The sequence below is a fragment of the Gigantopelta aegis genome, chromosome 4, assembly GCF_016097555.1.
Source record: "Gigantopelta aegis isolate Gae_Host chromosome 4, Gae_host_genome, whole genome shotgun sequence".
Taxonomy (NCBI): domain Eukaryota; kingdom Metazoa; phylum Mollusca; class Gastropoda; order Neomphalida; family Peltospiridae; genus Gigantopelta; species Gigantopelta aegis.
The window spans coordinates 122,612-140,842 of NC_054702.1; the positions used below are offsets into that span (position 1 = coordinate 122,612).

Genomic DNA, 18,231 nt, shown 5'->3' on the forward strand with positions numbered 1-18,231 from the left:
TAATATACTGGTTAGCTGCCTATTATACCGGTTAGCTGCGTAGTATACCGGTTAGCTGCGTAGTATACTGGTTAGCTGAATAGTATGCTGGTTTGCTGCGTAGTATGCTGGTTAGCTGCATAATATGCTGGTTAGCTGAATAGTGTACTGGTTAGCTGCATAGTGTACTGGTTACCTGAATAGTATACTGGTTAGCTACGTATTATACTGGTTAGCTGCGTATTATATTGGTTAACTGAATAGTATACTGGTTAGCTGCATAGTATACTGGTTAGCTGGATAGTATACTGGTTAGCTGAATATTATACTGGTTAGCGGCATAGTATACTGGTTAGCTGAATAGTATGCTGGTTAGCTGCATAGTATGCTGGTTAGCTGCATAGTATGCTGGTTAACTGAATAGTATGCTGGTTAGCTGCATAGTATGCTGGTTAGCTGCATAGTATGCTGGTTAGCTGCATATTATACTGGTTAACTGAATAGTATACTGGTTAGCTGCGTAGTATACTGGTTAGCTGAATAGTATACTGGTTAGCTGAATACTATACTGGTTAGCTGAATAGTATACAGGTTAGCTGCGTACAACACTGGTTAGCTGCGTACTATACGGATTAGCAGAATACTACACTGGTTAGCTGAATACTATACTGGTTAACTGCGTACTAAACCGGTTAGCTGAATAGTATACTGGCTAGCAGAATACTCTACTGGTTAACTGCGTACTACACCGGTTAGCTACTAAACTGGTTAGCTGCATAGTATACTGGTTAACTGCATACTATACTGTTTAGCTGAATACTATACTGGTTAACGGAATACTATACTGGTTAGCTGCATAGTATACTGGTTAGCTGAATACTATACTAGCTGAATACTATACTGGTTAGCTGAATACTATGCTGGTTAACTGCGTAGTATACCGGTTAGCTGCATAGTATAATGGTTAGCTGCGTAGTATACTGGTTAGCTGAATAGTATGCTGGTTAGCTGCGTAGTATGCTGGTTAGCTGCGTAGTATGCTGGTTGGCTGTGTAGTATACTGGTTAGCTGCGTAGTATACTGGTTAGCTGAATAATATGCTGGTTAGCTGCATAGTATGCTGGTTACCTGCATAGTATGCTGGTTAGCTGCATACTATACTGGTTAACTGAATAGTATACTGGTTAGCTGCGTATTATACTGGTTAGCTGCGTATTATACTGGTTAACTGAATAGTATACTGGTTAGCTGCATAGTATACTGGTTATCTGAATCGTATACTGGTCAGCTGCGTATTATACTGGTTAGCTGCGTGTTGTACTGATTAACTGAATAGTTTACTGGTTAGCTGCGTAGTATACTGGTTAGCTGAGTAGTGTGCTGGTTAGCTGCGTATTATGCTGGTTAGCTGCATAGTATGCTGGTTAGCTGCATACTATACTGGTTATTTGAATACTATACTGGTTAGCTGCGTGGTATGCTGGTTAGCTGCGTAGTATGCTGGTTAGGTGAATACTATACTGGCTAGCTGAATACTATACTGGTTAACTGCGTAATATATTGGTTTGCTGCGTATTATGCCGGTTAGCTGTATATTATACCGGTTAGCTGTGTAATATACCGGTTAGCTGCGTAGTATACCGGTTAGCTGCGTAGTATACTGGTTAACTGAATAGTATGCTGGTTAGCTGCGTAGTATGCTGGTTAGCTGCATAATATGCTGGTTAGCTGAATAGTATACTGGTTAGCTGCATAGTGTACTGGTTAGCTGTATAATATATTGGTTATCTACGTATTATACTGGTTAGCTGCGTATTATACTGGTTAACTGAATAGTATACTGGTTAGCTGCATAGTATACTGGTTAGCTGAATAGTATACTGGTTAGCTGAATAGTATACTGGTTAGCGGCATAGTATACTGGTTAGCTGAATAGTATGCTGGTTAGCTGCATAGTATGCTGGTTAGCTCCATAGTATGCTGGTTAGCTCCATAGTATGCTGGTTAGCTCCATAGTATGCTGGTTAGCTGCATAGTATACTGGTTAGCTGCATAGTGTACTGGTTAGCTGAATAATATACTGGTTAGCTACGTATTATACTGGTTAGCTGCGTATTATACTGGTTAACTGAATAGTATACTGGTTAGCTGCATAGTATACTGGTTAGCTGCGTAGTATACTGGTTGGTTGCATAGTATGCTGGTTAGTATATTGGTATCTAAGTATGGTTCCAAGCTGTTGTAATTAACTATGGTTCCAAGCTGTTGTATCTATGGTTCCAAGGTGTATCTATCTATGTTTCAAAGGTGTTGTGTCTAACTATGTTTCCAAGGTGTTGTATCTATGGCTCCATGGTGGTGTATCTATGGCTCCATGGTGTTGTATCTATGGCTCCGTGGTGTTGTATCTATGGCTCCAAGGTGTATGTAACTATCGTTCCAAGGTGTTGTATCTAACTATGGCTCCATGGTGTTGTATCTGTGGCTCCAAGGTGTATGTAACTATCGTTCCAAGGTGTTGTATCTAACTATGGCTCCATGGTGTTGTATCTATGGCTCCAAGGTGTATGTAACTATCGTTCCAAGGTGTTGTATCTATGGTTCCAAGGTGTATCTAACTATGGTTCCAAGGTGGTGTATCTATGGCTCCATGGTGTTGTATCTATGGCTCCAAGGTGTATGTAACTATCGTTCCAAGGTGTTGTATCTAACTATGGCTCCATGGTGTTGTATCTATGGCTCCAAGGTGTATGTAACTATCGTTCCAAGGTGTTGTATCTATGGTTCCAAGCTGTTATATCTATGGTTCCAAGCTGTTATATCTATGGTTCCAAGGTGTATCTAACTATGGTTCCAAGGTGTTGTATTTAACTATGGTTCCAAAGTGTTGTATGTATGGTGCCAAGGTGTTGTATCTAACTATGGTTCCAAGGTGTTGTATCTATGGCTCCAAGGTGCTGTATCTATGGCTCCAAGGTGTTGTATCTATGACTCCATGGTGTTGTGTCTATGGCTCCAAGGTGCTGTATCGAACTATGATTCCAAGATGTTGTATCTATGGTTCCAAGGTGGTGTATCTAACTATGGTTCCAAAATATTGTATCTATGGTTCCAAGATGTTGTATCTAACTATTGTTCTAAGGTGTTGTTTTCGAGTATGCAATCCATACGTGTGGGATTTCATTTCGGGCAGTGGTTGGGCACAGCAGATTGGTGCGAAAGTCATGCCTCTAGCAAACAAGTGGAGTGTAAAATATTATCTTTCAAATGGGACATTCCACTGTAGTTCGATGCTTCCGTTATTCCAGTGGGACCATTGGCAGGGCTAGACTCTGTGATGTTTGATACTGTACCACATAATCATCCTGCTCCCTACTTTGTTAGTAACCCTAACATGATAAAATGCAGCATGCACATATTTCAAATACTGGGCATGGTGACCTGGCCAGGATAACACTTTTCAGCACAGGTCTTAATCGATAAACGTTAAGAAAAATATCTGTCGCAGCTATAAAACATGCGAGGCGGGGATGTAGTCTGGTGACAAAACGTTCGCCTGATGCGCGGTCGAAATAGGATCAATCGCCCATGTAACAGCGTCAGCGGAATTCCCGTCTCATTATATGTGTCGTCGTTAAATGTTCGACGACATATAGCCATAAATTGAAACAAAATGTGTTGACAGCGTCAATAGATTTTCCGGTGTTTGCCCCTATAAAACCTTGCCACAGTACAGACTGCCTGCACAGTTTTCTGCCCACGCGGCTATGAGTATGACTAGATGCAGATTGAAATTGACGAACCTTCCAGCCGGTATTATTTGTTATATCCCAATCGTGTCATACAAATCGCCAGTTTACGTTTTACGCCTTGTATTTTGAAAATATAACACATTGCAACAAATGTGACTGCAACAAATACTACTGTTACTTGGCTGGTCGTAATATAATACATGCCAGAGTTGCATTAGAAGCTAACTTTTTGTCGATACAGCGTATGTATTACTGTGCAATCAATACAAACAAGTGACTGTAATGCAATTATAGTAACGCATACGTTAATTAACAGTGGTAGGTACACACTGGTCAGTGGAATACAACCAGTAATACTCTACAGCAAAGATGTCAAGGCCGTTCTCTAACCTCTGTCCATTATACATTATGTTGTGTGTGTTAAGTGTATACCACTGGTCTGAATGCAGGTGTACCCAGCTTGACGTTAATACAGTAGCCTCGTTTGTGCTATTGTCGCTGGTGACAGCTTTCGTTCACCACTTCCACAAAGGCAATAGCTAGGGGCTGAATAACAAGTGTGGTATTTTAAAAAATAAAATTACATGCATGACTGCATTTGTTAGGAAAAAAGTCTTCCAGAGAATTTGCTTTTTAAAAAGGTTACGAACTTGAAGTGCTAACTTTACAACGGGTTGGCTAGTTTGTGAATGATCACATCGCATGTTGGAGTAGAATGGCTAGTAAAGTACTACCTTTACAACGGGTTGGCTAGTTTGTGAATGATCACATCGCATGCTGTAGTAGAATGGCTAGTGAAGTACTACCTTTACAACGGGTTGGCTAGTTTGTGAATGATCACACCATGCTGGAGTAGAATGGCTAGTAAAGTACTACCTTTACAACGGGTTGGCTAGTTTGTGAATGATCACATCGCATGCTGGAGTAGAATGGCTAGTGAAGTACTACCTTTACAACGGGTTGGCTAGTTTGTGAATGATCACATCGCATGTTGGAGTAGAATGGCTAGTGAAGTACTACCTATACAACGGGTTGGCTAATTTGTGAATGATCACACCATGCTGGAGTAGAATGGCTAGTGAAGTACTAACTTTACAATGAGTTGGCTAGTTTGTGAATGATCACATCGCATGCTGGAGTAGAATGGCTAGTGAAGTACTAACTTTACAACGGGTTGGCTAGTTTGTGAATGATCACACCATGCTGGAGTAGAATGGCTAGTGAAGTACTACCTTTACAACGGGTTGGCTAGTTTGTGAATGATCACATCGCATGTTGGAGTAGAATGGCTAGTGAAGTACTACCTATACAACGGGTTGGCTAATTTGTGAATGATCACACCATGCTGGAGTAGAATGGCTAGTGAAGTACTAACTTTACAATGAGTTGGCTAGTTTGTGAATGATCACATCGCATGCTGGAGTAGAATGGCTAGTGAAGTACTAACTTTACAACGGGTTGGCTAGTTTGTGAATGATCACATCGCATGTTGGAGTAGAATGGCTAGTGAAGTACTACCTATACAACGGGTTGGCTAATTTGTGAATGATCACACCATGCTGGAGTAGAATGGCTAGTGAAGTACTAACTTTACAATGAGTTGGCTAGTTTGTGAATGATCACATCGCATGCTGGAGTAGAATGGCTAGTGAAGTACTACCTTTACAACGGGTTGGCTAGTTTGTGAATGATCACATCGCATGTTGGAGTAGAATGGCTAGTGAAGTACTACCTATACAACGGGTTGGCTAATTTGTGAATGATCACACCATGCTGGAGTAGAATGGCTAGTGAAGTACTAACTTTACAATGAGTTGGCTAGTTTGTGAATGATCACATCGCATGCTGGAGTAGAATGGCTAGTGAAGTACTACCTTTACAACGGGTTGGCTAGTTTGTGAATGATCACATCGCATGCTGGAGTAGAATGGCTAGTGAAGTACTAACTTTACAACGGGTTGGCTAGTTTGTGAATGATCACACCATGCTGGAGTAGAATGGCTAGTGAAGTACTACCTTTACAACGGGTTGGCTAGTTTGTGAATGATCACATCGCATGTTGGAGTAGAATGGCTAGTGAAGTACTACCTATACAACGGGTTGGCTAATTTGTGAATGATCACACCATGCTGGAGTAGAATGGCTAGTGAAGTACTAACTTTACAATGAGTTGGCTAGTTTGTGAATGATCACATCGCATGCTGGAGTAGAATGGCTAGTGAAGTACTAACTTTACAACGGGTTGGCTAGTTTGTGAATGATCACATCGCATGTTGGAGTAGAATGGCTAGTGAAGTACTACCTATACAACGGGTTGGCTAATTTGTGAATGATCACACCATGCTGGAGTAGAATGGCTAGTGAAGTACTAACTTTACAATGAGTTGGCTAGTTTGTGAATGATCACATCGCATGCTGGAGTAGAATGGCTAGTGAAGTACTAACTTTACAACGGGTTGGCTAGTTTGTGAATGATCACACCATGCTGGAGTAGAATGGCTAGTGAAGTACCAACTTTACAACTGGTTGGCTAGTTTGTGAATGATCACATCGCATGCTGGAGTAGAATGGCTAGTGAAGTACCAACTTTAGAACGGGTTGGTTAGTTTGTGACTGATCACATCGCATGCTGGAGTAGAATGGCTAGTGAAGTACTAACTTTACAACGGGTTGGCTAGTTTGTGAATGATCACATCACATGCTGGAGTAGAATGGCTAGTGAAGTACTAACTTTACAACGAGTTGGCGTTTTTGTGAATGATCACATCGCATGGTGGAATAAAATAGCTAGTACAGACTCGGACCCGTTATTGCATGCACATCAATAGTTTGGTATTTTAAGTAAGTACTGCAGAGTACTTCAACTTATAATTGTTAGTTGGTAATGTTCCTACATGTTCTTGAATGGTGTTTTTTAATAATCATAATCAGACGCGTTTTCCATTCATCATTAATCTCGTGCAAAATGAATATACAAGACGATGTTTAAAATACGCGTGGCGAGACTGTAAAAGAAAAGAGAAAGAAAAGAGAAAGAAGTAGAGTATTAGCTTAAATTGTATGAGGTTTAAATTTAAGATATGCTCATAAAAAAAGGGAACAGGGAAAATGAAGAAAGCAACAGAACGTACAAGCAAGCAAGCTAACACGCAAACAACAGCACCACCAGAGAGTGAGTGCTCCACAAGGCTCAATGGGTAGGTGTAATCCACTTACACCGACCAGTGGTCCATAACTGGTTCAACAAAGGCCATGGTTTGTGCTATCCTGCCTGTGGGAAGCGCAAATAAAAGATCCCTTGCTGCCTGTCTGCTCTAGTGGCGTCGTTAAATAAAACAAACTTTAAAATTTTTGGTTACAACTAGGTACGAATGTACCCTATACTATCTGGAGAGTACCACCTCTAGAGCAGCCACTCGCCCCCCTCCCCTATCGCAGTTCAGTGCAGGCTTAAATATCACAACGAGGAAGTGTGTTGTGTATAAAAGAGTTGTGATCACTAGTTGTCGTCGCACCCAGTTGTTCAAGAGAGGTCAAGTAGGGAACACGATCAGATTTAGTCCACGTTTATACAAAGCTGCATGTTTTACATTGACAGTCGTCTTTCCAGCGGCGAACCTGCAGGTCGTAAAATAGTCTGTTAAATGCCTGTAGTCTATTAATTTTTATCGCTTCTGCCTAAGACGAGAGCTGCTTTGAAATCAATGGCATATCGAAGTCAATGACATGAACTATGAAAAGTCATATAAAATACTGTAGCAGCTGACCTAAAAAAACGAGTGGCGGATCTAAACGCCCCACCCCACTAAATTTTGCGAACGTTATATTTTTTATTCTATTTGATTGTTTTTTTTACTTTGGAGAATCCGAGGAATCCCATGTCATTTGCCCCCTCCCAATGCATTTTTTTATCCGCCACTGAAAGCGTAACCTGTGTGGTGGCAGCGAACGTATTCTCGTACACGGATCTGGATGTGTGATCATGTTGTTGAGCGGTGTAGCTTCTGTCGGAGGTGCGATAGACCGCAGCTTCAATCCCCGTTACTGGACTGGCCCATTGTAGTATTTCTATTGAAAACTAATGTCACACCCATGACCTACCAGTGGCCACGGTGTAAACAAATGTGTGTACCGAGAATTCAGCATATTAAATTGCGACTGTTGTGCGTCTAGTTACTCTAAAATACGTCGAATATAAGAGGAATTGGCCAACCGACGGGGATCGATCCCAGACCAAGACCAGACCGCACACCAAGCGAGCGCTTTACCACTGGGCTACATCCCGCCATGCATCTTACAACACGAGCACATCGCTAGCGTTACACCACTAAACCCCACCCAGCCCCACCTAGCCCTATGCACGTGTGATGACTCTTCAGGCAATGGCAGTCTGGAGCAGTTGGAAAAGTAAAAATTTTACCCAAGTGTTTTGAAGGTGGGATCCATTGGGATAGCGATTTCTTGTCATATAAATGTATCTCTGATGTCACAAAGTGGTGGTCATGGGGATAAATAAAGTTCTGTTCTGTACTGTTCTTTGGAGCTACTCTCGGCATAATAAATTCAAAAACATATGTAGATCCCTCCATTATATTTCGGCGGGCGTTCAAAATTGTGCATAATTTCCTTCATACAAACTGCGCACCCTTTCCATTTGGCTTTAATCCTACAGTACTTTCCAAATTCCATAGCACTATGCCACCATCCACCTGTTACCGACCCCGGTCGGGCTGCTGGTGCTCCCTTGCACCTGCCTGTGCAGGCGGTCCTCCTCTTCACCCACCCCACCAATTCCTATCCTGGGCAGAACCGTCCGAGGCCGGCACTTGTGCCCAAGACAAGCGTGCGCTACAACAGCTTGTTCTGAATGTGCACGCTAAACACTGACCTGACCTGTTCTGTTCTGTTGTCGAACGGAACATTTTCTTTGCCCTCCTCAACCGATCATGGCGCGGTTATATATTATTATTATTATTAAATGTGCGTGAGTCTTAAAACGGCCGTCATAAGACAGGGATAGGGTAAAATATTAAATATATACACTACTGTACAGGGACGTCTCACTTGCCCGAGGGATTAACACCTTTCATAAAGTCGGTCATTATAATTATTAATTTGATTAAATGACTTCATAAACCAACTAATGAGAATAAAGGTAATGACTCTGGCACTCATTTGTGGTTCAATGACGTGCTGTGTCGGGCGGATATTTGCTGTCACTTTGTTATCAATCATTTTATTCCGAGGCCTTCTCAAGGGCTTCCTTGCTTTGATAGATCTTATTATTAAAGGTCTTAAGTGTTTGCTGTTTTAGCCTTTTTTCTCATAATAACTGAGGAGCGAGCGGGGGGGGGGGGGGGGGGGGGGGGGGGGGGGGATTTAGGTCAGTCGGTTGAATGCTCGTTTGAGGTGCTTGCATCGCAAGATCGAACCACCTCGATGGATCTGTTCAACTGATTGTTTTTTCTCTCGTTCCAACCAGTGCACCACAACTGGTCAAAGGCCGTGGTATGTGCTTTCCTGTCTGTGGGAAAGTGCATATAAAAGATCCCTTGCTGCATTAAGAAAAATGTAGTGGGTTTCCTCTGATGACGAGTCAGAATTACCAAATGTTTGACACCAATAGCCGATGATTAATTAACCAATGTGCTCTATTGGTGTCGTTAAACAAAATACACTTTAACTTTAACTTTAATCATAATAACCGAAACTACTGTTCCTGTTATCACTAAATGTACCAGCTTACTAGGGCCAGTTTTATTATCACAAAGACAACTAGTGGCGTTTAGGGATTGTGAAGTGACCCGCGTATCTGCATGTTTTAAACTACGTCTATATTGTTGTTTAACTTACGGTTATTGACACATGATTTCATTAGGGTGTAGAACACGTCACACTGCCACCACGCCTGCTATTTCTATCGGATAGCTGCAAGGAATAATTTCTATGAAGTTTTTCAGACACACCAGGAGATAAAAAAAGAAGGAAGGAAATGTTTTATTTAACGACGCACTCAACAGTTATTTACGGTTATATGGCGTCAGACATATGGTTAAGGACCACGCATATATTGATAGAGGAAACCCGCTGTCGCTACTTCATGGGCTACTGTTTCGATTAGCAGCAAGGGATATTTTATGTGCATCATCCCACAGACAGGATAGTACATACCATGGCCTTTGTTACACCAGTTGTGGAGCACTGGCTGGAACGAGAAATAGCCCAATGGGTCCACCGACGGGGATCGATCCTAGACCGACCGCGCATCAAGCGAACGCTCTACCACTGGGCTACATCCCGCCCCTCACCAGGAGAGCATACACCATGTTTGTTGCTATATCTGTCATGTGGCGCAGTAGCTACTACTAGTTCTAATGGAAGCTCCAAGTCCTCCGAGAGGATCGATCCTGTGATCCATCACACCTCAGGAGAACGCTCTACCACTGAGCTACACCTCACCCTGGGGTGGGCAGAAAGGCGGACGTAGCCCAGTGGGAAAGCGTTCACCTAATATGCGGTCGGTCTAGGATCGACCCCCGTCATTGGGCTATTTCTCGATCCAGCCAGTGCTCGACAATTAGTGTAACAAAGGCTGGGGTATGTACTATTCTGTCTATGGGATGATACATATAACAGATTCGCAGAGAGTAGCCCATGGAGTGGAGGAAGCAGAATTGCTCTTCCATTAACCCTGTGGTACTTAACCCTGTGTCCGACGTCATATAACTAATTACAATATGTTAAGTGCGTCGTTGAATAAAACGTTTCTTTCTTTGTTTCTGGGATGGGTAGATTTGAATTCAGTGACGAAGGAGTCTAGCTGCATTCGTTTGAAGCGTGTCGGCCGCCGATTCGCTAATGCTATTATCACATGCAAATCTGCTGCTATGTTGGATGCAGCTGTTAGTAATGTACGAGTATAATGAAGTTTGTGTTGTTTTGTTCCGCAGATTCTGAAGAAGTACGACCCTGACCTTGCCAAGGACGTCCTGGAGTGGATCAACAAGGTTCTGCGTCACGGCGGCCACGACCAGCTGGTGGACGCCTCCACGGGCGAGATGCACCACTTCGCCCAGCAACTCCACGACGGCGTCGTCATCGCCAGGTGGGTTCCCACGGCCAGGACAACATCCATTCGTTTAGTTTCGCTTTGTTGTGTTTTCCAAATTAAGTTTCCAGCAGCTGCCACAGACGCTGCCACCAGTTTTAAATTACGAAGCGATCTTAGCGTTAAAATCACTTTAAGTGCATAGAGTTACGTTATGCACTTAGGTGATCTTAGCGCTATAGGTGATCTTAGCGCTACGATTGCTTATTCACTTCCAACGTAAACAAGCCATTTGTAGAAAGTATGATATGCGTTACATGCATTGTTGTGTATTTTGGTTTTTTTGAATGATTTGGAATTATGGCATGGCTGATGCCGAGTCATGGATTCGATGCGATTTTGTTTTGTTTTATAAATTAAAATTACAAATTAAAATAATAATAATGCCAGTCAGTCAGAAAAAAACATTGCCCGTTAGACTAGTACTTGCATTTTTTAACTCATCCTTCATTTGGCGAGCAGTGGAGTACTTCCTGCACCTCTAATAAACAGCTACATGTTTAACTCATCCCTCATTTGGCGAGCAGTCGAGTACTTCCTGCACCTCTAATAAACAGGTACATGTTTAACTCATTCCTCATTTGGCGAGCAGTCGAGTACTTCCTGCACCTCTAATAAACAGGTACATGTTTAACGCATCCCTCATTTGGCGAGCAGTCGAGTACTTCCTGCACCTCTAATAAACAGGTACATGTTTAACTCATCCCTCATTTGGCGAGCAGTCGAGTACTTCCTGCACCTCTAATAAACAGGTACATGTTTAACTCATCCCTCATTTGGCGAGCAGTCGAGTACTTCCTGCACCTCTAATAAACAGCTACATGTTTAACCCATCCCTCATTTGGCGAGCAGTCGAGTACTTCCTGCACCTCTAATAAACAGGTACATGTTTAACCCATCCCTCATTTGGCGAGCAGTCGAGTACTTCCTGCACCTCTAATAAACAGGTACATGTTTAACTCATCCCTCATTTGGCGAGCAGTGGAGTACTTCCTGCACCTCTAATAAACAGGTACATGTTTAACTCATCCCTCATTTGGCGAGCAGTCGAGTACTTCCTGCACCTCTAATAAACAGGTACATGTTTAACCCATCCCTCATTTGGCGAGCAGTCGAGTACTTCCTGCACCTCTAATAAACAGCTACATGTTTAACTCATCCTTCATTTGGCGAGCAGTCGAGTACTTCCTGCACCTCTAATAAACAGGTACATGTTTAACTCCTCCCTCATTTGGCGAGCAGTCGAGTACTTCCTGCACCTCTAATAAACAGGTACATGTTTAACCCATCCCTCATTTGGCGAGCAGTCGGGTACTTCCTGCACCTCTAATAAACAGGTACATGTTTAACTCATCCCTCATTTGGCGAGCAGTCGGGTACTTCCTGCACCTCTAACAAACAGGTACATGTTTAACTCATCCCTCATTTGGCGAGCAGTCGAGTACTTCCTGCACCTCTAATAAACAGGTACATGTTTAACGCATCCCTCATTTGGCGAGCAGTCGAGTACTTCCTGCACCTCTAATAAACAGGTACATGTTTAACCCATCCCTCATTTGGCGAGCAGTCGAGTACTTCCTGCACCTCTAATAAACAGGTACATGTTTAACTCATCCCTCATTTGGCGAGCAGTCGAGTACTTCCTGCACCTCTAATAAACAGGTACATGTTTAACTCATCCCTCATTTGGCGAGCAGTCGAGTACTTCCTGCACCTCTAATAAACAGCTACATGTTTAACCCATCCCTCATTTGGCGAGCAGTCGAGTACTTCCTGCACCTCTAATAAACAGCTACATGTTTAACCCATCCTTCATTTGGCGAGCAGTCGAGTACTTCCTGCACCTCTAATAAACAGCTACATGTTTAACCCATCCCTCATTTGGCGAGCAGTCGAGTACTTCCTGCACCTCTAATAAACAGCTACATGTTTAACTCATCCCTCATTTGGCGAGCAGTCGAGTACTTCCTGCACCTCTAATAAACAGGTACATGCTATTAACTATGTATGGACATAACACACTGTGGTGATATTATACCTTAGTGTTAATGCTATTAACTATGTATGGACATAATACACTGTGGTGATATTATACCTTAGTGTTAATGCTATTAACTATGTATGGACATAACACACTGTGGCGATATTATACCTTAGTGTTAATGCTATTAACTATGTATGGACATAACACACTGTGGTGATATTATACCTTAGTGTTAATGCTATTAACTATGTATGGACATAATACACTGTGGTGATATTATACCTTAGTGTTAATGCTATTAACTATGTATGGACATAACACACTGTGGCGATATTATACCTTAGTGTTAATGCTATTAACTATGTATGGACATAACACACTGTGGCGATATTATACCTTAGTGTTAATGCTATTAACTATGTATGGACATAACACACTGTGGTGATATTATACCTTAGTGTTAATGCTATTAACTATGTATGGACATAACACACTGTGGCGATATTATATCTTAGTCTAATAAACAGGTACATGCTATTAACTATGTATGGACATAACACACTTTGGCGATATTATATCTTAGTCTAATAAACAGGTACATGCTATTAACTATGTATGGACATAACACACTGTGGCGATATTATATCTTAGTCTTAATGCTATTAACTATGTATGGACATAACACACTGTGGCGATATTATATCTTAGTCTAATAAACAGGTACATGCTATTAACTATGTATGGACATAACACACTGTGGCGATATTATATCTTAGTGTTAATGTTTTGACAATGCATTGCATTGCTCTGTTGCCATAGTATGCATCCACAATTTTATGGTGGTGCGTGTTTGCTTGAACAGTTCATACCACAGTGATGTTATCGTATGTGTTTGAACAGTTAATCATTGTGTCACAGCATAAACTACACTGTAGGTGTGTGTGATAAGGAAGTTTTATTTTTAAACAACATCACATTCCCCATTACAGGTTTAGTCAATTGTTAAAGTTTGTGATCCGCCATTCAGCACTATGTACGTGTTTGTATAATAAAGTATTTCTGACTAACAGATTTTCTTTCTTGCAATATTGATTTCTGCACATTGTACGTGTTTCGTCCCATTACCTGTAGGATGCCCGAACCAGTTTGTGACGTGCCTTTAACAGCACGAGCCCACTTAACCATATGTCTGACGCCATATAACCGTAAATAAAATGTGTTGAGTGTGTCGTTAAATAAAACATTTCTTTCTTTCTTCACCTGAAAAATAAAACTTGCCCTTTGTACTTTAAAAGTGTTTTTTGTAGATCTTTATAAAATACTGTATTATAGTGCCCTGTTTCTTTATAATGGCCATTACTGTGATCTTTTAATGTCCTCTTAATCCGATGCAATTATTTAAATTCATATTTTCACGATAAATATAATTTTAAGTTTAATTTCTCAACATATAGCAGCATGCACTTAACAAACTTGTTTATTGTTATTGTTATTAAGGGTTGCCAATGTGATAGCCATGACTTGTTTTAAGGGTGGTCAATGTGATAGCCATGACTTGTTTTAAGGGTGGCCAATGTGATAGCCATGATTTGTTTGTTTTAAGGGTGGTCAATGGTATATCATGACTTGTTTTAAGGGTGGTCAATGTGATAGCCATGACTTGTTTTAAGGGTGGTCAATGTGATAGCCATGACTTGTTTTAAGGGTGGTCAATGTGATAGCCATGACTTGTTTTAAGGGTGGTCAATGTGATAGCCATGATTTGTTTGTTTTAAGGGTGGTCAATGTGATATCATGACTTGTTTTAAGGGTGGTCAGTGTGATAGCCATGACTTGTTTTAAGGGTGGCCAATGTGATGGCCATGACTTGTTTTAAGGGTGGTCAATGTGATATGACTTGTTTTAAAGGTGGCCAATGTGATAGCCATGACTTGTTTTAAGGGTGGCCAATGTGATAGCCATGACTTGTGTATAAGGGTGGCCAATGTGATAGTCCTGACTTGTTTGTTTTAAGGGTGGCCAGTGTGATAGCCACGACTTGTTTTAAGGGTGGCCAATGTGATAGCCATGACTTGTTTTAAGGGTGGTCAATGTGATAGCCATGACTTGTTTTAAGGGTGGTCAATGTGATAGCCATGACTTGTTTTAAGGGTGGCCAATGTGATAGTCCTGACTTGTTTTAAGGGTGGCCAATGTGATAGCCATGCCTTGTTTTAAGGGTGGCCAATGTGATAGCCATGACTTGTTTTATGTTTTAAGGGTGGCCAATGTGATAGCCATGACTTGTTTTAAGGGTGGCCAATGTGATAGTCCTGACTTGTTTATTATGTGAAGGGTAGCCAATGTGATAGCCCCGATTTGTTTTTTGTTTTTGTCAGGGTAGCCAATTTGATAGCCCTGACTTGCTTGTTCTTTTCAGGGTAGCCAATGTGATAGCCCCCGGGTCGATCCCGGCTAACAAGCTGAAGTCGGCGCCCACCATGTCCTTCAAGCAGATGGAGCTGATCGGGCTCGCGATCGATGGCTTCAAGAAGTTTGGCGTGCCTGATCATGAGATGTTCGCCACAGTCGACCTGTACGAGAGCCAGAACTTGAACCAGGTCGTGTGCGCCCTGTCGTCCTGTGGACGCAAAGTGAGTCATTAAGTCTCAGTGATGTCATCATTTGTGTTCTGGGACTCAATATATCAATGATCTTTTCTTCAATTCATCATCTCCTCGATTCATCGTCTCCTTTGTGTAGGAGTTTTTGCTTGATTCATTATCTCCCTTGTGTGGGATCTTTTGCTTGATTCATTACCTCCCTTGTGTAGGATCTTTTGCTTGATTCATTATCTCCCTTGTGTAGGATATTTTCCTTGATTCATTATCTCCCTTGTGTAGGATATTTTCCATGATTCATTATCTCCCTTGTGAAGGGACCGGCCTCGGTGGCGTCGTGATAGGCCATCGGTCTACAGGCTGGTAGGTACTGGGTTCGGATCCCAGTCGAGGCATGGGATTTATAATCCAGATACTGACTCCAAACCCTGACTGAGTGCTCCGCAAGGCTCAATGGGTAGGTGTAAACCACTTGCGCCGACCAGTGATCCATAACTGGTTCAACAAAGGCCATGGTTTGTGCTATCCTGCCTGTGGGAAGCTCAAATAAAAGATCCCTTGCTGCTAATCGGAAGAGTAGCCCATGTAGTGGCGACAGCGGGTTTCCTCTCAAAATCTGTGTAGTCCTTAACAATATGTCTGATGCCATGTAACTGTAAATAAAATGTGTTGAGTGCGTCATTAAATAAAACATTTCTTTCTTTCCCTTGAGAAGGATCTTTTCCTTGATTCATTATCTCCCTTGTGTAGGATCTTTTCCTTGATTCATTATCTCCCTTGTGTAGGATCTTTTCCATGATTCATTATCTCCCTTGTGTAGGATCTTTTCCTTGGTTCATTATCTCCCTTGTGTAGGATATTTCCCATTACTGTATTAATAACTATTTTATTTATTTATTTTAGTTGAGTGGGCCCTTGCATTTTGGTCCCAAAGAATCAGAAGCGAACGTAAGGAATTTCAGTGAAGAGCAGCTAAAGGCTGGTCAAAACGTGATTGGCCTTCAGATGGGAACAAACAAAGGCGCCTCACAAGCTGGTATGAACATGGGAAACATGAGGCATATCGTTGACTGATCTCCATCCTGACCCTACCAGACATTATAGACATTCTCTTTCAGTGCTATAGACTTTTCATTCGCAAAACACTTAATTTCTCCTTAGTGGCCTTAGTGTGAACACAAATCTGCAGATATTTTTGGATTAGCATTCACATTTTTTTTTGCATTAGTAGATTCACATATATATCTTTGTGAAAACAAGATGTTTGCAGCTGATCTACATTCAGAAAACGTTTTTTTTTCATTAGTACACTCAACTAATAGATCCTTATGAAAAACAATCCTGCTGCTATTTCTGGATTTAAAATCACAAAAATATTTTTGCATTGTTATACTTACAAATAGATCTTGTTTGTGAAAAAGTCTACAGCTTTTTCTGGATTTTTATTCAGAAAAGATTTATTCTTGTTTGTGGACTTGAAAATACATCTTGTGAAAACTGATGTCTGATTTGCAGAGTTTTGAGAAAGTTAATGTGGATATCACAAGACAAGTTACATATCTGGAATATCCGGACGTGAATACGCTGACTAAACAGCTGTACCCTGGATGGAAAGTAAATGTCTTCGTGTAAACGTTGAAGACCTTTCGCTGATAATGGAACTAAGTACGGATTCCAATAATGCATTTGTAAATTCCACAGGAGATATGACAATTTACTTCTTGTTTAATCCGTGCAAAAAACACCATCTGATTTGTCCACTGCCCAGAAAGAACTGATCTGCATAATCTGGACCCTGTTTAACGCATTATGTCAGGCGGACGACCGTTTCACTACTTGCAGGTTGTTTATTTTCAATCTTATTTAGTTTGTGGTCTAAATAATTCACATATAAAAATCACTGGAATTATCAAATTTGGAATATAGATATTAGTATATATTAGCAACAAGAAGCTCGCTACCAAATATACCTATGTATGTTTGAAAAAAAGTTTAAAATAAATATGTAGACTTAGTTACTACGGCCGAACGTAGACGAACGTTATTTTCAACAAAAAGATTTTACTGGCTTTTGTTTATATATAATTTCCACTTTGTACGCGTTAAATATGATCCAAAGTTTGTGATATACCAAGTCATAATAAATATCGACACACAATAGTTTATGTACTTTCACTAAAATATTTGTATACATTTTACCAATATAGTTACAATGCCTTGTAGCAGGTAGTAAGTTATGTGGATTATACATTGAAACCGTTTCACATTTTATGATTTTATATCACACGTGTTTAGCAAGCCACTTTACAATGACAGTGGAATCAAAATACAACCATGTGATAGTGTGTTTAGCTTTGTTTATGTCCTTTTATAACCTAAAACGATTTTCATTGGTGACGTCTGTTAGTAGTTGTAATTCTGCTGTCAAGTTTGGGACCAATTTAAAATATAAATATTTTCATACATGTTTTTTTATGTTATTGACATTAATGTCTGTTTTTGTATTATTGTTTAACACATTAATTTGTGCTATGAATGGGACCAAAAATTGAAAGCTAAAATTTGTTAATTAATGTTATATGTTAGGATATGTCATGTTTAATAATCACTTCTTCCCATCTGTATAAAATGTACGGTGGATTGCCAGGTTTTCTATTCTTGGTTTTCCGTCTTTTAAAGATATCAACCACAATGTGTTGTCTTGTACTAAATGTATCAATGTTTCTTACTACTTAGCAACATGTTGCATTCTTCATAATGCATATCTCGTTTCTAAAGGCGATTGAAATAAATATTTTATGAATCTCA

General features: G+C 40.9%; 1 protein-coding gene across 1 annotated transcript in view; it reads left to right on the forward strand.

Moving 5' to 3' along the window:
* Nucleotides 1–18,231, forward strand: part of LOC121372419 (myophilin-like) — a 32,272-nt gene extending 14,041 nt beyond the window's left edge. The window contains exons 2-4 of the mRNA XM_041498726.1: nucleotides 10,682–10,836; nucleotides 15,243–15,456; nucleotides 16,327–18,231. Of these exons, the coding sequence (XP_041354660.1) occupies nucleotides 10,682–10,836; nucleotides 15,243–15,456; nucleotides 16,327–16,497 (540 nt within the window). The 3' untranslated portion in view covers nucleotides 16,498–18,231. The remainder of the gene's footprint in view (nucleotides 1–10,681; nucleotides 10,837–15,242; nucleotides 15,457–16,326) is intronic.